This window comes from Tachyglossus aculeatus, chromosome 25 (assembly GCF_015852505.1).
Source record: "Tachyglossus aculeatus isolate mTacAcu1 chromosome 25, mTacAcu1.pri, whole genome shotgun sequence".
In the NCBI taxonomy this organism is placed as follows: Eukaryota; Metazoa; Chordata; class Mammalia; order Monotremata; family Tachyglossidae; genus Tachyglossus; species Tachyglossus aculeatus.
Genome location: NC_052090.1, coordinates 12,101,670 through 12,121,291, shown reverse-complemented (window position 1 = coordinate 12,121,291; position 19,622 = coordinate 12,101,670). Strand labels below are relative to the sequence as shown.

The 19,622-nt window shown below is 45.3% G+C and overlaps 1 protein-coding gene across 3 annotated transcripts in view; it reads right to left on the bottom strand.

Moving 5' to 3' along the window:
• MAPRE2 (microtubule associated protein RP/EB family member 2) overlaps positions 1-19,622 on the bottom strand; it is a 131,830-nt gene that overhangs the window by 19,231 nt on the left and 92,977 nt on the right. For all 3 annotated transcript variants that reach the window (XM_038766418.1, XM_038766417.1, XM_038766419.1), the window contains 2 exons: positions 10,033-10,178; positions 6,386-6,599 (listed from right to left, as the gene is read on the bottom strand). In XM_038766418.1, coding sequence (XP_038622346.1) covers positions 6,386-6,599; positions 10,033-10,178 — 360 coding nt within the window. The remainder of the gene's footprint in view (positions 1-6,385; positions 6,600-10,032; positions 10,179-19,622) is intronic.

Sequence of the window (19,622 nt, the reverse complement as noted above, 5' to 3'; positions counted from 1 at the left end):
AATTGCTGATCGCAAGGTGGACCTGCTTCCTGCTATCTCCCAACTATCCACAGTTCTAATAATAATAATAATTGTGGGATTTGTTAAGTGCTTCCAGGTGGTAAGAACTGACTAAGCCCTGGGAGAAGACAGGAAAAAATCAGGTCAGGCACTAGCCCAACAATCTAAGGGAGAAGGAGACAAGGTATTTAATCCCCATTCTACAGCTGAGGAAACAGACATCCAGGAGTGACTTGTTCAAAGTTACACAGCAGGAAAGTGGCAGTAATAGGAATTAGAACTCAGGTCTCCTGACGTCTAAACCCAAGCTCTTTCCACTAGGCCAAACTGTTTCGGCCGTATTGTTTAAAGTTTTGTTGTGTCTCAAAGATTCTTCTATCCCCCCCTTTCTACAGTTCCCACGCTGCTGCTATACAGGCACATATTATCAGCATTTTTAAGTCCAACATCAGCATTTTTAAGTCCAATAATCAAAACTGAATGAGCCAGTTTTAGTTCAAAGCTACCTGAAAATGTACGAATGTTCTTCCACTTGGCAATTTGGTAGTACTGCAAGTCTGCATTAGTGATCAGATGCGGCAACACAGAAAAAAATAATCATTTTTCCTAAGTGCCTTAATCTTGAGGGAATCTGTATTGCACCCTTTATTAAGGACCACTGTTTGCACCTAAGGTGAAAAATAACAGTTACAAATTTTGGTCAGCAGCCGTATTTCAGAAGATACCTTTACAACCGAAGGAGTCAAAGGTTTTCTGATATCCAGGAGGGTCACATAATAGGGTGATTTGAGTTATTTGGGACCTTGAAGAAGCCTTCAATGTACTCCAAGCTCCTCCAAGAAGACTTGCCTGACTAAGCCCTCCTCTCCTCTTCTCCTACTCCCTTCAGTGCCACTCTTACTTGCTCCATTCATCCTCACTCCCACCCCTACGGCACATATGTATAGATCTGTAATTTAACTATTTATATTAATGTCTGTCTCCCCCTCTAGGCTGTGAGCTTGTTGAGGGCAGGAATGTGTCTGTTATATTGTACTCTCCCAAGCACCTAGTACAGTGCTTTGCACACGGTAAGCGCTCAATAAATACAAGTGAATGAATGAATTGTGATAGCTAGCTGGTAGCAATGAAAATCATTCTAAACCCAGACCAAGTCCTAAGAATCCAGAGAGAATTCCTCAGAAGAGGGAACTGGTGGTCAAGACTCGTGCAATGTTGGTATGAGTGGGAGAAAGTAAGGCAATGCATCTGTAATTCCTATAATCGGATTCATCTCCTTTTCAGAACACTATTCACTCATCACATCCCTAAGGTCTCAATCCACTCAGTCTTTAGAATAAAAGTATGGAGCTAGGATGTAACCTCTTTCTCTTCTGGTTTAAATATTTCAGTGGCATTAACGACAGCTCCAAATTTAAATGCTTAGTAACTTTCTCACACCATCAAAAGCTGGAAGCTTAACAGGGTTTTCTTTGACAACTTGGGACAGCAGATTGGAGTTAAATATCTTGTTCTCAACAGCTGGGTCACGGGCAACAATGGCTCTCTTCCCTTTGGCTCAAGTATTTGACCACCTTTCTCCTCAAGATGGTTGGCCTTTGAATACTTGGACTATAAAAGGTCCTAGTACTAATGACTGAATTAATCAATCGATGGTATTTATTGGGTGCTTACTTTGCTTACTGTACAACAGTTAGTAAATGCAACCCTTCCCCACAAAGAGGGAAGCAGTGTGGCCTCGTGGAAAAAGTGCAGGCCTCGGAGTCACAGGACCTGGGTTCTAATCCTAGCTCTGCCACTTGACTGCTGTATAACCTTAGGCAAATCACAACTTCTCTATTCCTCAACTACCTCAGGAGTAAAATGTGGATTAAAACTGTAAGCCCCATGTGGAACCAGGTCTGTGTCCAGCCTGAACAGCTTGAATCTACCCCAGCACTTAGAACAGTGTCTGGCACATAGAAAGTGCTTAGCAAACACCATTAAAAATTTTTAAAAAAGAGCTTACAGTCTACAGAGAAGACTGAAGATCAGTCCATCATTCAATCGTATTTATTGAGCACTTCCTATGTGCAGAGCACTGTACTAAGCACTTGGAGAGTAAAACAACAGAATTAGCAGACATGTCCCCTGCCCTGAAGGCACAGTACATACCAGGAATGGCAGAGACAGGGTGCATTTCCTGCACATCTCCTTCTTTATCCTCTGGGCCATATTCTTGGCTTGCTGATTACATGCTCGGGAATGACATCACTTTATCATTACCAAAAAGCTTCCACTTGTGGAAGATCACTTCTTGGTTAATTCGTGCCATTCTCACCTAACCATCCCAAGAGTCTCTTCTCAGGAATGAATGGAGCGACTACGACTTCGTGGCACCTTAAATGCTTCGGCTGATCCTAGTTATGACCGACTATCTTTGGATTAAACACTGATACAAGAATTTTAAGAATGTTCATTCTATGGCAACCACTATTTTGAACCCAGTTTAACTGACATCAACCTCTATGCAACTTGTTCCTTAATTCTCCCAGGTAAAAATACAATTAACAATGACTTTGCTCCTTTACTACTAAAAATGGAGCTACATTCTGATTGCATTTCAAGCTCAGCCTAGCTTCTAGCCTCCTCGAGCTCCATCATTCCACACCCCAAAGCCTAGCAACATTTTGTGAGTTCCTTTCAGTTCCTTCCAGTCTTGCAGTCCCCTCTTTACCCTCCCTACCCCACGCTCTAACTACCCCATCTACGCGGAGGCTCAGTGAAGAGAACAAAGCAGTAGTATCCCTTCCCACTTCAATCTATACTTCATGCTGCTGTCCAGATCGTCTTTGTGCAAAAACGCTCTGGGCATGTTACTCCACTCCTTAAAAATCTCCAGTGGCTACCAATCAACCTATGCATCAGGCAAAAACTCCTCACTCTCAGCTTCAAGGCTGTCCATCACCTCACCCCCTGCTACCTCAACCTCCCTTCTCTCCCTCTACAGCCCAGCCCGCACCCTCCGCTCCTCTGCCGCTAACCTCCTCACTGTGCCTCGTTGTCGCCTGTCCCGCCAACGACCCCCAGCCCACATCCTCCCCCTGCTCTCCCTCCGCACATCCGCCAAGCTTTCTTCCTCCCGTCAAAGCCCTACTGAGAGCTCACCTCCTCCAGGAGGCCTTCCCAGACTGAGCCCCCTCCTTCCTCTCCCCCTCCTCCCGCCTTACCTCCTTCCCCTCCCCACAGCACCTGTATATATGTATATATGTTTGTACATATTTATTACTCTATTTTACTTGTACATATTTATTCTATTTATTTTATTCTGTTAATGCGTTTTGTTGTCTGTCTCCCCCTTCTAGACTGTGAGCCCGCTGTTGGGTAGGGACTGTCTCTATATGTTGCCAACTTGTACTTCCCAAGCGCTTACTACAGTGCTCTGCACACAGTAAGCATTCAATAAATACAATTGAATGAATGAATGAATCCCTTAGTCTAATACAGCCCTCAAACACAGAGGCAAAGCCACCAACAATTACCAGTACTACCACAGTAGACTCCATCCAATCATGTATTTAATATCCTGGGCTTGGCAAGGAGTCGGGACCTGGCTTGACAATACCGAATCATCAGAGCTACACAAATAACTGGTTATCTTAGAGGGTTACAGCTATTCCAACTTTCTTTTGTATTTACAATTGGGGGTGAGGGGCGGGGAGAGAAGAGGGTTTGCCACTCATTTTACAAAGTTCTTATCTCCAACCAGTAGGCTCCTGGGCATCAAGCCTATCGCTAGACCAGACTCACCATACTCCCTAACCTAAATTGATCAACATTCTCTGATCCATAGGAATTTAAGAATCCGAACCCACAAACCCTAAATTTCATCTTGGCCCTCACCAATTAGTACATGTGAAAGGAGAATGAAGGAAGGGGGTGGGGGGAGAGAAGGGGAGGAGACCCTCCCTCTCAAGTTCTTGCCATATTTGTCACTGATTTTCAACAGCTTAACTCCTAAGCTGTGATGGATATCTGTGTTCCCAGTTACTGCTGGCTCTCTGTATTATTAAAACAAATATAAGCAGATAGAGAATCCCATTTTGCAGAGGAAGTGGAAAGAAGTCAAGGTAAATCAGAAACCCTAGATTCGAAAACTCAGTTCTGAAAGAGGTACTCAAATGTAGTAGCTTGTTAAGAATTCAAAGCAGAACGAAGTAAGGAGAATACAGTTCAAAACGGCAAAGCTTTTATACAGCGTGCCTCAGTGGAACGAGCCCAAGCTTTGGAGTCAGAGATCATGGGTTCAAATCCCGGCTCTGCCAATTGTCAGCTGTGTGACTTTGAGCAAGTCACTTCACTTCTCCGGGCCTCAGTTCCCTCATCTGTAAAATGGGGATGAAGCCTGTGAGCCTCCCGTGGGACAACCTGATTAGCTTGTACCCCCCCAGAGCTTAGAACAGTGCTTTGCACATAGTAAGCGCTTAATAAATTCCATCATTATTATAAACAAGTGCTCTCACCCAGAGCTTAGAAACAGTGCTTGGCACATAGTAAGCACTTCATAAATACCATTATTATTATTCATAGTCATAGGGTGCAGCGTGGCTTAGTGGAAAGAGCATGGGCTTTGGAGTCAGAGTTCATGGATTCAAATCCCAGCTCCGCCAACTGTCAGCTGTGTGACTTTGGGCAAGTCACTTCATTTCTCTGTACCTCAGTTACCTCATCTGTAAACTGTGGATGAAAACGGTTAGCCCCCCGTGGGACAACCTGATCACCTTGTAACCTCCCCAGCGCTTAGAGAAGCAGCGTGGCTCAGTGGAAAGAATGTGGGCTCGGGAATCAGAGGTCATGGGTTTGAATCCCGCCTCTCCCACATATCTGCTGTGTGACCTTGGGCAAGTCACTTCACTTCTCTGTGCCTCAGTTCCCTCATCTGTAAAATGGGGATTAAGACTGTGAGCCCCACATGGGACAACCTCATCTCCTTGTGTTCCCCCCAGCGCTTAGAACAGTGCTTTGCACATAGTAAGCGCTTAACAAATACCAACATTATTATTATTATTATTAGAAAGGTGCTTTGCACTTAGTAAGCGCTTAACAAATACCATCATTATTATAGTCACATGTACTCCCACTGAAGACTTCAAGGCTTTCCCTTCCTCCCTCCCCAAATACAACTGCATAATATTCCTGCTGAGAAGAGTCTATGCCAGTGAAAGGGATTTAGTCTAGCAGGTAGGGTCAGAATGAAGTGATAATGATGTTACTGGGGGAGGTGATGAGACAGCAAAGCAATCAAAAGGAAGGGGACAAAGCAAGGACCAACTGCACCCTGGCTTTGCTCCAGGCAATCTGGGGATAAAAACAGATAAGTAATTCTGCCACTCAGGACTATAGACCTCAGAAAGCTTTATCTGTAAATAATTTATGTGAATATGTCTACTCCCTTTCCCCCCACTCTACCAATAAACACTCAATTAATACAACTGAATGATGGATTGAGGGATATATATATATATATATACATATATATATATATGTATATATATATATATCCGGGGGCAACCTGATCACCTTGTAACCTCCCCAGCGCTTAGAACAGTGCTTTGCACACAGTAAGTGCTTAACAAATACCAACATTATTATTATATTATTATCCTCATTCCCACTGTCCTTGCTGAACTTTCTCATAAGTCCCAAGATAATTCACAAACCCCCAGACTGGAATACAGCTGCAACACACCCATGTGAAAGAATACCCAAATGTACACCATCCCTCTGTTCCCTCGTATTCAGCTCTCCTCCTACTACAGAAAAACTCCTTCCACCTGACAGATCTCCCATCACACCATTAATAAACAAGTGGAGGGAGGAGGACAAAATTTTCTGACCTCTGATCAATATTTACTTAGACTAAAAAAGTTGTGATACCTTTACAGGAAATATTTGTTTGGTGTTTTTGCAAGAGAATGGGGCTTGGATGGTTTGCACATTTAAAAATAAATCAGTTCATTTTCTGGAGTCATGCACTTAAGCACTGGAAATGATCCAGCCAAACAGGCTGTGCTAGAACTTTCCCGGAAGGATAGGAGGGGGAAAAAAAAAATCCACCTCTGCCTACTGGCTGAAATTAAGAGTGGTTGTCATCATTTACCTTCAGCCCCAAACAGCCTGTAGACATCACTATTGAGGGAAGCTACTGCAGATGGTTTAAATGCAACTGGTGATGGAGATAATGCAATTATTCAGACCGAGTGCATAAGGCTAGACTTCCTGGAATACAGGTCAAAAGGAGCCTAAACAGTCCATCACAAAGAACAGAATCAACCTCAAACACAAAAGAGTTCTGCTCTGGGTAAGCTGAGCTCTGTAATGAAATCCTGTCAACATTCCACAATACCTGCTGTGGGGGAATTTGCATGATGAGATTTTTTGGGTAAGTTGAAAATCTGTTCCCCAGGGTCTGGCGGAGGAATTGCATCTTGGCCTTGTCGCGCCTCGACCGGATCGTACTCCTTCCCATCGTAGTTCGCATCGTAGAATTTCTTAAACCACTGGATAAAGTCCAAGTTGTCCTGGAAGCGTCCTTTCACTAGCTTCTCCACAGGAATGACCTGCAAGTTTCAATCATAAGTGATTCAGCATGTGAATATGTGGATCCTTGCAGTTCTTTTCCCAGTGATGGAGTTCACTGCCTCCCAAGGTAGCACCAACATCACCACTTTGGGCATTTGTGATCATAGTTTTTTTCTCTTTAAAGGCACTTTTAAGTGACTGTACTCTACTGTAAAGCTACTTGTAACTCTGCTTTATCCACTGGGAGTAGTGCTCAATGTAAACCTAACAGTTGGGTCTCCACTGAGGAGCAACATGAGTTACTGGAAACAGCAAGGGCCTGGGAATCAGAGGACCTGGGTTCTAATCCCAGCTCAGCAGCTTGTCTGCTGTGTGACCTTGGGCAAGCCACTTAACTTCTCTGTGCCTCAGTCATCTCATCTATAAAATGGGGATTAAGACTGTGAGCCCCATGTGGGACAACCTGACTACCTTGTATTTCACCCAGCACTTAGAACAGTGCTCCGCACATAGTAAGGGCTTAACAAATACCATAATAATATTATTATTATTTTTATTATATTTCCCAGTGCTTAGAACAGTGGTTGACACAGAGTAAACAATTAACACATACCACAATTATTAATTATTTTTGAAAAATAGCTGATTTTCATGAGAAAACCTGACAACCGTTTCAGAACCCTACTTTTCAACTCCTGGCATTATTCATTCATTCAATCATATTTATTCATTCATTCAATTGTATTTACTAAGCGCTTATTGTGTGCAGAGCACTGCACTAAACACTTGGGAAAGTACAATACAGTAACAGAGGGAGACAATCCTTGCCCACAACGAGCTCACAGGCTAGAGTGGGGGATTTCAGATGACACTTCCTGAACCAGACCATCCATCAAGAGGCATCTTACTGATCAAAGAGATGCTCTAATTGGGTGAAGCCAATAGAAAATACATCAAACTGTTGGGCTACTTACTGGTAAATGGATCTGATTTTCAGAAGAAGCTGAAGAGAAGGGAGAAGATTGCACTTCCTCTGCAATAACCTCACACTTCCTCTTGCCTCTATGATGTCTCCATGTGGATGTCCCATGAGCCTGTTGTTGGGTAGATTGTCTCTATCTGTTGCCTAACTACTTTCCAAGTGCTCTGCACCCAGTAAGCACTCAATAAATACTACTGAATTAATGAATCCCCTCCTGCCTGCACCTTAAGCTCAATACGTCTAGGACTCAACTCATTGTCTTCCCTCCCAAATCTTCTCCTCCACATAAATTTCTCACCACAGATGCCACCAAGACCACCATCCTCCTTGTCTCTGAACCCCACAACTTTGTCACTGTTCTTGACACCTCACTTTGGTTCAATTCTCCCATTCAGTCTGTCATTAAATGTCAGGTTTCCTCCTCCATGTTTCCTTATGGGCAAGGAACGGGTCTGCTAATTATGTTGCATTGTACTCTCCCAAGCACACAGTACTGTGCTCTGTACATAGTAAGCATTCAATAAATATCACTGATTGATTCATCTCCATCCAAGAGCACAGTACTTGTCCAAGCCCTCATCACATTCTGACCCAAATACTCTACCAGCCTTCTCACTTGTCTTCCTGCCTCTAGCCTATAATTCTCTCTGTGGCCCAGGTCATTTTTTTTAATACAGCTCTGCACACATCTCTTCACTGTTCAAAAACCTTAAACTATGGATCCATTCCTCTCTGCCTCAAGCAGAAACTCTTGACCACTGGCTTTAAGGAGCTCCATGAGCTCACTGTCTTCTCCCACTAACCCCTTCACTTCTCTCAAGCTAACCAACTCCCTCTCTTGCCTCTGACACTCTGCAACCCAACTTAACACAGCATCCATATTCAAATAGAGACTTTCACCTCCACATACTTAGTGCTCACATTCCACAGCCCATTGTTTGAAAAGATGACAGAGCTTTGTGGCTAAATCCTTTTACAACACTTAGAAATTTCAACAACTGATATGCCTATAAAATTAAAGAATCTTACACCAAATCAGTGCCAATTAAAAATGATGATATCAGGCTTTTGGCATGTTAATGAAAGGCCTTTTTAAAAATATAAAGCACCTGAAGCATTTCAGTTTTTCCATTACAAAAGTAATTTCCAGTGACCTGTTTTTTAAGATGTTCTTTAAATGGGTAAAACAAAATTCAAGTTAAGCTGAGGATGAAGACATAATAGGACAGAACAAAAAGGAGATTCCCACCATCTCCTCTATGAAGTCTTTTTTTAAACTAAGTGGAAAATCAAATACACACTTGGAATCTTAGACTTCAGCATTTGGCTCTTCACTCAGTCCACCAGACTGTACAAGAAATGTTAGTGTGAATAATTTATCTTTCAATGTTTAAAGAAATTCACTGGATATGTGGTGAATGTCCTTGTGGATTTTATATTATAACCTGAAGATGACAAGACGTGCTTCTGTTTAATTAACCCAGTACTCAGTATATCTGGAGGTGAAAATCCCCATCTGAATACAGGAAAAGCAGAATGGATGCCTATAGGGTCAGGAGCAGTTCTGAAGCATTAGCAGGTGGAGGGTAAGCTTGTTGTGGTCAGGGAACAGTTCGACCAACTCTGTTATATTGTACTCTCCCAAGAGCTTAGTACAGTGCTCTGCATACAGTGAACACTTAATACGTTTAACTGATTGACAGAAAGCCAGAGATACACACACGCAAACAGGCTTCACACCCTTGCCTTTCCCCCTCACTCTTCCCAGCACAGAAGACCAGAGTCAGAGTTCTGGTAAGGAAGAGGAACGTGCAATGGGAAGGTAAACCTGGGAAGGTTGGGGCAGCTTGTCACGATTTTGGCAGAAAATATGCCCTCTCACTTAAACTAGAAATAAGCTTGCCGCTTCCCCACTCGGTTCTATTTCTCAATGCCTCTTTCAGGCCTGCTCTTTAAGAGAGCTGCAGCTTCGAACTCCTGTCTCCCAAACCATGTCTTTTCCTGCACTTCTAACTCACTTGAAGGATGCCTGTTCTCATGAGTCACTCACGAGGTGCCCTCATCCTAAAACAAGACTGATAACACCCAAAACACGCCAACAAAGCTAAACCCGCAACAATAGAAGCACCCATCAATACAAGACCTATTTAAAGTGAAAGCTGTCTGGGTGCCACCTTGCTTTATTAAAATGAAAGTGTTTGACCGAGAGGGAGGAATAATTCATTCATTCAATCGTATTCACTGAGCGCTGTGCGCAGAGCACTGTACTAACCGCTTGGGAAGTACATGTTGAAAACATATAGAGACGGTCCCTACCCAACAACGGGCTCACATTCGGATGCCAAATACAACCATAGACCGGTGAGGGAGGTGACGGTAAAATAAACGCTAGATGAGCTATTTTTCAGCAGGGACTTCATTTTTGCACTTTCCAGAAAAAGCAGCTCTTGAGGGTCGGCTGGCTAGGTTAGAGGTGTTGGGTGTCCTACCTTGTCCACGTTCATTCTTTTAAAAGACGCTTGCAGCAGTTTAAAATTGTGAATGTACTCGTGCTCCAGCTTGGCTTGAAATTTTACTTTCTTCAAACTGATGCATCCCGGAAACAGCATATCCATGAACTGGCAGTAGGCTGCTCCTAGAAAGAGAGAGAGAGAGAGTGGTGTCCAGCTGAGGCACAGTCAAATGATTTGAAGGGGAGAGAACACAATTAATGGCCATGACTAGGAATTCAGAAACACCACGATCTGCTTGGCCCCTTTCCATCGAACAATTCGGTTGCAATCATGTGGTGGTGTTCTTAGAATCGGGGTGCCCCAGGAATTTCACAGGGCCATTGAAAAGAGGTAACTTGTGCCATTCTCCCAAGCTCCACAGATGCTCGAACAGGGAACCTGATCCTCCCCGTGCCAGGTGGCAGGGGCAGAGATTTCGGGCAGCGCCTTCTGCCTCGCTGCCATCTCGACACCCGGGAAGAAGAAGAGAAGCTGGCTTCTAGTCCACGTATACAGAGGGGTGAAACTCCCACTCAGCGCCTACCCGCTGCATTTCCACCCAACTACAGTGATGATGATGCTGATGATGGCATTTATTAAGCGCTTACTACGTGCAAAGCACTGTTCTAAGCACTGGGGTAGAGACAAGGTAATCAAGTTGTCCCACGTGGGGCTCACAGACTTAATCCCCATTTTCCAGATGAGGTAACCGAGGCCCAGAGAAGTTAAGTGAATTGCCCAAAGTCACACAGCTGACAAGTGGCAGAGCCAGGATTTGAACCCATGATCTCTGACTCCAAAGCTCGGGCTCTTTCCACTGAGCCACACTGCTTCTCAGTGTGGAGGGGAGGGGGGATAGGGAGAGGGGAAAGGGAGAGGCTGGAAAGGGAGAGGAGGACAGGGAGGGGGGAAAGGGAGAGTAGGGAAAGGAAGAAAGGGCGGAGGGAGAGGAGAGAGAGGGAGAAGAGAGGGGAGAAGAGGGGGAGGGAGAGAGGAGGGAGAAGAGGGAGAAGTGGAAAAGGGGGAGGAGAGGAGGAAGGAGATGAAGGAGAGAGGGAGAGAAGGAGGATGAGGAAGAGGAGTCTTCTGCATAAAGAATCATTTAGCCCCCATGAAATGGCTCTTTTCTTCCCTAGTTAACTACTCCACACATCCAAGAGTTGTCCAACAAGTCCCCCTGCCCCGCCCCGACTGAGTCCAACAAGGGGCAGGTGGTCTGCTGCACAGGTGGGAGAGCACAAGAACAAGTCAGAGGCTCCCGGCTGCTCGAGTCCCAGCCGCCACCACCCCAGACCCCACTGAACACTACCCCCAAGCACAGCCGACTAGAGCACCCTGTCCACCGAGCCAGGCAGAGCGGCCATTTGTGCTGGACCTGGGTGGGGCCCACCTTCGCTTTGCGGGCCCAGGTGCGGGGACGGAGGCAGGGCCAGAATGGAGCAGGAGGGCCACAACAGCTGATGCTGCAGGTTTGCCTGCCACTGCCTGACGACATGCTGCCCCTCCCCTTTCCCTTCTCCTTCCTGGAGGGGGCTGGGAGGCGTGGGTGACCAACGGGAAAAAAGCTGGAGAACAGGGATTGGGGGAGCGTGGGGGAGGAAAGTACCCTAGAAATAGGGGAGGGGAAAAAATGAGAGAAAGGGGACAGAGCCAAGGGATTTACAGTGTAATTTTTGGCTACCTGTAGGGTCTGGTTCTGGAAAGGAATCTAACAAATTGCAGGCAAGTTGTTGGAAAAGCACACCCCACGACACATCCATGTTGGGGAACTGCATTACTGCTAGATCACGGGGTACGCTTATACTTCATCTCTCGGTTGTCAAATTCCTCAACTGGAAAGCTAGTCTGTCACATGATCCCAGATGGCATGAACTGCACAAGCTCGAAGTCTTCCAACTGGGTCATCAGTGCTACTAAAGTCCAAGGTTGGGTTTCATTCCATTCTAGGGTAACAAGGTGGCTAAGTTACCATGAAGGGTAAAGCCCATGGCATCCTGCTGCAGGAGCTCACTGAGCTGTTGCTGCTGCTGGACACTGAGGGGATTGGAACTGACTGTGAGCCCACTCTTTTAGACTGTGAGCCCACTGTTAGGTAGGGACTGTCTCTATATGTTGCCAATTTGTACTTCCCAAGCGCTTAGTACAGTGCTCTGCACGTAGTAAGCGCTCAATAAATACGATTGATGATGATGACGGCCATGTCTGCTACCCTCTCAGAACCTCAAAGCAACTGCTCTGCTGCATGTAAGAGTATGGCACTTTCAACTTTAGGTCTGCAAAGACTGTTTTCTCACCACTGTCAAGACTCCTTGTCCTCGAGACTGTCAGATGCTTGTGGACAGGGAAATATGTTTACCAATTCTGTTGTGTTGTACTTTCCCAAGAGTTTAATACAGTGCTCTGCATACAGTAAGCACTGGATACATACTATCGATTGATTGAGAGTTAAGATGAGGGTGATCGTCAGTCCTAGAAAGAAAGTCAGAGCTGACGCACGTCCTCGTCTAGGATGGGAAGATTAAGTGATTTAGCCTCCATTTTTCCAGCTGTTTTCCTACTTTTCCTTCAGTTCTGAGTTCATGTGATAAATATGCTAGCGGTAGACCAGTTTGGACCATGGAGCCCCCTCATCCCCTCCCCCTCCCCAATCTTTCCTACCAAGTGGGTGAGGGGCTGGCAGCTTCACTATTGCCCTCCCTGAAAATCAGCCTCGGGAGAATCAACCGCTGCAAGAGACACTCCCTTCTCTTAGTCCCAGAAGCGCCTGGAGTCTCTGTCGAGATCAGGAATCACCTAAGGATCCTCGGCTGAGACTGGGCATTTGCTTCAGCAGAGGAAGACTGGGCACTGGAGTGGGGTGGGGGGAGGGGGAAATCCAAGTCAGAAATAATTTTCGGGGAGCTGTCGCTGTCTTTTTTGTGTTTGTTAAGCACTTACAAAGTGCCAGACACTGTACTGTGCTGGGGTAGATACAAGTTAATCAGGTTGGACAAAGTCCATCTCCTACATGGGGCTCATAGTTTTAGCCTCCATTGTACAGGTGTGGTACCTAAAGCACAAAGAAGTTAAGTGACTTGCCTAAGGTCACAGAGCAGGCAAGTGGCAGAGCTAGGATCAGAACCCAGGCCCGTGCTCTTCCCTGCGCCATTCTGCTTCCCGACAGTCCCAGATGTCTGGCCAGTGTTGGGGTGGAGAAGGCACAAGGCCTGGGGGAGAGAGGAAAGTCCCAAAATAGGGGCCGTGGGTGAGGGGGCAATCTCTGAGTCTGAGCCTAATCTGAACAGAACTAATGCTGGGCCCTTAGGACTCACAGACCAGCTTGAAGGACATACAGCTTTCTTGTTGAGGAGGCCCCGACCAGGGTGATCACAGGGGGAGGGGCCGGGGGTCCGATTCAGATTCTCCGGGACTTGGATTGGCCTTGGGATCTAGTCAGAACCTCGGGGCTCCTTTGGGCCAAGGATGAATAATAATAATAATAATAATTATGGCATTTGTTAGGCACTTAGTATGTGCCAAGAATTATTCTAAGTGCCGGGGTAGATATAGGATAATCAGGTCATCCCACGTGGGGCTCACGCTTTTAATCCCCATTTTACAGAGGAGGTAACTGAGGCACAGAGAAGTTAAGTGACTTGCCCAAGGTCACAGAGCAGAGAATAATAATAATAATAATGATGATGGCATTTGTTAAGCACTTACTATGTGCGAAGCACTGTTCTAAGCTCTGGGGAGGATACAAGGTGACCACGTTGTCCCACGTGGGGCTCACAGTCTTCATTCCCATTTTACAGATGAGGTAACTCAGGCACAGAGAAGTTAAGTGATTTGCCCAAGGTCACACAGCAGACAGGTGGGGGAGTCAGAATTAGAACCCATGACCTCTGACTCCCAAGCCGTGCTCTTTCCACTGAGCCAGGCTGGGCAGGGCTGGTCAAGCTGGCCCCCTCCCATTTGGATTCACAGCCTGGGGAGTTTGCTCTCCAGGAGGGGAGGGAGAAACACCTAGATTGGTTGGACACTAAGAACCCTTCCTTCTCCTGCTCCTCTTCCTGTCTGGCTGCTGCTGCTGGTCTTCAAGCAAGCAAATTTCCCTTTCTCCAATCACCCCGGCCCTCTGCCACCAGCAAAATCCATCCTGTCTTCTGGCACTTTCATTTAAGAGGGTAGTTTTTCCCTCTCATTGACATTTTTCTATTATACATTATGAATTATTGCTCAGGACTTGAACATTTGGCAGGAGGCAGTCAGTTCTAAAGTTACTTGTTTTACTTGTTCTGAGGGGAAACAGGTTTCAGGAACATTTTAGTCCCAGTGCCAGCTATTTCGCTGCCTCATCCCTTTTCTCCACTTTGCCCTGGAACGAACCCCATTACACAATAGCGAGAGGATTCCGGCGCTGTTTGAATTCTGGTTACAGTGCTATTGGAGGAATGCTGAAGGAATGTGCACTATCACCATCACAGGGGGCTCCTGGTAACAGCAGCTTATCAAACAACAGATTTAAAGAAAACGTAACCCTGAACTAATGCTAGGAAAAGTCCAAGGAAAACATGGAAGACGCAGCCCAGCAGCTAGATGGATAGAAAGCATGACTAGAACGGAAGCGCCGTTAGCAAGGTTATGGATTATGGCAGAAGATAGGACGTTCTGGAAAAAACACATCCACAGAGTCACTACGAAAGAGAAACGACTTGATGGCACATAATAATAATAGTAATAACCCTGAATTAAACATGTCCACCAACTTTCTTCTTCAAGTCCCCTCAAGGAGCAGACAGAACAGAAGGCACCTTCTCACAATCCAGATTATCAACCTGACACTTGCCCAGTTGTTGACCTCCAACTTGTCAGCTCAATTCCCCTGCTTTTTCACACCGTGACACTTTTTTCCCCCATGATGCCAAAAAGAAGGAATCACCCATCCGCTAAGCTACAAAGGTGGCACCACATTTAATGAGTGGTGCCCAAACCCCCAGGGAGATATTTGGGAAACAATTCAGAAAGAGTGAGAGTGAGTACCATCCAGTTATATAAACAAGAGTGTTTACAGCTACCAATCCCAACACAGCTCTTCCCTATAAACTGACTGCTTACTCAGCCCTAGGAGAAAGGGCTAAGGTAACAATAAATGAGGGGGAGGCCAAGTCCCTTTATGACTTCAGTCAGCCCCAGGAATGAGGGGTAAAAGGCGGGAGAGATTGTGTTCTATGGGCTTGCTTACACTCTTCTGGACTCATCAGCATTGCCTAACTCTGACTACACTCAGACATCTATTTCTGAAGACCCAAGTGGAAAAATGAAGTGGGGAGGGAAACTGGTTCACTTTCTCCTACCAAATCAATCAATCACTTGTATTTATAAAGCACTTACAGTACTACAGGCAGGACAGTGTACTAAGTGCTTGGGAGAGGGCAATACACACATCTCTGCCCTCAAGAAGTTTACACTCTAGTCGAGAAGACAGACATTAAGATAAATAAGATAAATTACGGATACAGAGAAGCAGCGTGGGCTAGTGGAGAGAGCATGGACCTGGACCTGGGTTCTAATCCTGGCTCCGCCACTTGTCCACTCTTTGACCTTGGGCCACTTCATTTCTCTGTGCCCCAGTTCCCTCATCTGTAAAATGGGGATTAAGAGTGTGAGCTCCACGTGGGACAGGGCCTGTGCCCAATCTGATTTGCTTGTATCCATCCTAGTGCTTAGTACAGTGTCCAGTACATACTAAGTGCTTAACAAATGCCACAATTATCATATATGGGACGCAGCAGAGTATAAGGACCTATACAAAAGTCCCGAGGGGCTAGAGCAGGGCGAATGTCAAAGTGTTTAAGAGGTGCAACTCCAAGTGCAGGCAACAGAGAAAGGATGGTGAATCCTTGACCTTTGTAGGGGCAGGCATATGGTGGGGAATGGGAATATAATGAAACTGGTGGGCCTGGACAGTGTGATGTCCAAGCCCATTTCCAGCCTATGAAACCTTTCAGAGAGATCACCGTAAATGACTGAGCACAATTCTCCCAGGAAAACCAACCCCCAGGCCTTAGATGGGCAGACATCTTGATCTCCAATCTTATTCTACTTTCGATACACCCACAAACTCAACTGACTTCAGGCTGAGAAGTGTGGTTGGCAAATAATAACTACTGTAGTATTTAAGTACTCATTATGTATCACACGCTGTAGTAACCACTGGGGTAGATATAAGTTAATCAGGTTGGACACGGTCACCGTCCCACATGAGGCTCACAGTTTGAAGGGGAGGGAAAACAAATACTTAATCCCTGTTTTATAGATGAGGAAACTAAGGTCCAGAGAAGTTAAGCAACCTGCCCAAGTCACACAGCATGCAAAATAGGAAGCAGGAGGAGAGACTCTGAAACATCACAGGAACCAAATTTGGATCCTGTGGGTGGGAAATTTGGGACACATTTTATACATTCTCAATTCTTTAAATGATTCCTTTACACACTTAAATTCATACCCCCATATAGACTGTGCCCAGTTCAATTTGCTTGTAATAATATTAATGGCATTTGTTAAGTGCTTACTATGTGCCAGGCACTGTTCTAAGTGCTGGGATAGATGCAAGATAATTGGGTTGGATATTGTCCCTGTCCCACATAGGGCTCACAGTCTTATTCCCATTCTACAGATGAGGGACCTGAGGCACAGAGAACTTAAGTGACTTGCCTAAGGTCACACAGCAGATGAGTGGCAGTGCTGGGATTAGAACCCAGGTTCTTCTGACCCCCAGGCCCATACTCTATCACCTAGGCCACACCGCTTCCACCCCAGAGCTTAGTACAGTGCCTGACACATAGTAAGCGTTTAACAAATAACACTATTCAGCACTCAGATGTGTGCCTGGCACACAGTAAGTGCTTAACAAATACCATAAGTGTTATCAAATTTAATTTACTCTGAAATTTTTACCTATTCAAAACCATGTACCTAATGCCAATGGACACTGAATAAAATTATTTCAGAAATACACAAAAGCTCCCTGATGACTGCCCCAAGGAGCTATGTCCCTAAAATCTGGCTCAACAGGAATTGAGGAAGACACCAAAAACTCTCTTGATTCTGTGCGGTGGAAATGAACTACATAACAGAATGCCCATCTGCTCAAACGTCACCATAGTCCACAAGGAAGAAACAAGACTTTTTTTTTTTAGATCAGTGGGTCCTAATCTGACATTAAAAAAGCATAAAACAACAACCCTCAAGTAATAACAAAACACCACTCAATGCGGAATGATGGGTGAATTGGGAGATGTGAGGAGGAACCCCTCAAAATCATCATTCATACCCTGACTGCCAGAAGGTACTACACTGGAGACAGATGGTTGTCAAGACCTATTCTGGAAATAAAAGTGAGGGGGAAAGGGAGTTTACAATCCATTCCAATGCCTCTCAACCCTTATTACTTGTTACCCACACGCTGGCTGCCATAAGGCCATTTTCATGTGGTGATATTTTTGACTAAGTGCAGTTCTGGCACATGCTTTTGACCCTTATTAAATTCCACAGGCACTTGGTAGGCAAGTTTACTGCTCTGGAAAACTTACATTTTGTATTTCCTAAAGTTTATGACATTTCCCCTGTAACAGCCCCTTGGAATGTAGCCTGTACATTGCGTTTTCAAGCTTGGCCTAGTGGAAAGAGCACAGATCTTGGAGTCAGAGAACCTGGGTTCTAATTCCATCTCTGCCAACTGCTTGTCGTGTGATCTTGGGCAAGTCATTTTAATTCTCTGTGCTGCTGCTTCCTATAAAATGGGGATAATGAAAACCTGTTCTCCCACCTCCCTCCCTCCTCAGTCTACGAGTCTCACCTCATGTGGAACAGGGACTGTGTTCAACCTGATTAATTTGTATCTCTCCCAGCTCTTAAAACAGTGTTTGACGCATAGAAAGTGCTAAACAAATACCATAATCATCATTAAAACGAAAAGGGAATTTGCGCTTTTTACATGGCTGCAAATTCCAATGAAATACCAACAAGGTCCAAGCCGGTCCCAAGCCAGGCCACCTTAGCATTTGGGACATCCAGGAAAGAGTCAATATCTGCGTTCTCATCACTTCCCCCTGTCAAGTTCAGGTTCCACCTTCAGGAACTCTTCCAACAAGCCTTGGGGCTGTTCACCCTTGAGGAGCCAAACTTTCCTCCATTCTGTTGTGAATCAGTGGTGTGAACAGAATGCGGGAGTGCCAGTTGCCCCGTGTAACTTGCCCTGGTACTGGTTCCCCTGGCCCCAGGGATGGCCCAGAAGGCATTACCCAGGTCTATATACAGCGGCTAACTCTGCCAAGTGCACGGACCCTGGATTTTCCAAACTACCACCCTGACCTGACTACAGGCTTTCCTTTCACACACAAATCAGGGAAGAGAGGCAGCTCTGCCAAGGGGCTGCCATGAATGGCTTAGAACAGGCTCCAGGAGCAAAGGCTTTTCTCCACTAACCTCTCAGCCAAACACTGGGGAAAGAGGAGACTGTGGGAGAGGAGTGAAGGAGCAAAGTCCCCCTCTAGACTGTAAGCTTGTTGTGGGCAGAGAACACATCTATTGTATTGTTATATTGTATACTCCCAAGTGCTTAGTAGAGTGCTCTGCATACAGTAAGCACTCAATAAATACAATTGATTGAAGGAGGAAGACTGCAATCTTCCCCTATTAGGGCCATATTTATGCCAATATTTTAATGGATACAATCTCTCTCTCTCTCTCTCTCTCTCGAAATGGGGCCCAATCCCATACTAAAATCATATTTTTCAAGCTTGAAGGGCAAGAGATAGAAAATACAAATTCTCAGGCTTACAAGGGCTTACAAGTTCTCCCATGGAACATGATTTAATCTGCTAAAGGATGGAGGTGTAGAGCCACATCAAACCTTCCAAGATTTCACCGGTTGTCTTCACCTTTGCCACTCTCTTCTCCCTGCCCTAATGATGGGAAAATACTACGCCCCAGAAAGCAGGCCGCACCTGCTGGCCAGTGTCTCAGTAATGCTCTCCTCTGAAGTCACCATGCCCTCTGCCAAGGGGCAAGCATCCTCAATGACATTTCACATTCCCTCTGACCCTCATCTCTGCAGGAATTCTGGATTCCCCGGAAGCCCTTCAAGGGTCTGGCTCCCAATGCTTTACATCTCCAGCAAACATAATTGCTACTGTCAATAGCCACATCAATGTAGGAGAAAAGTCGCTCAGTCCTAGAATCTGAATAAATTAATCAAAGTCAGTCCAAATCATGCCTGACCTCTCTGAAAGACCAAAGCTTCAGAGGAGAAGGGGTAAACATTCATAAAATCATCTCAAATATTTTCTCCATCCCTGAGTCAGTAATAAGCACAAATCCAAGTCTTACCATTATTATAAGAGGCAACCATTTAAAAAGGGCAGGTTTTGAAAGAAATAGCTGTGTTTCCAAATGGCTCAAACATTAAAATGTACAAAAATCCCACTAGATTTTCAACAAGCAAGCCCACAAATGAGAAAAATAATCAATAACATTTTTCCGGAAAGCCACCCTCGTACCGATGAAGCATTTTAGTTAGCGTCAGTTGTCATAGGCTCTCAAGT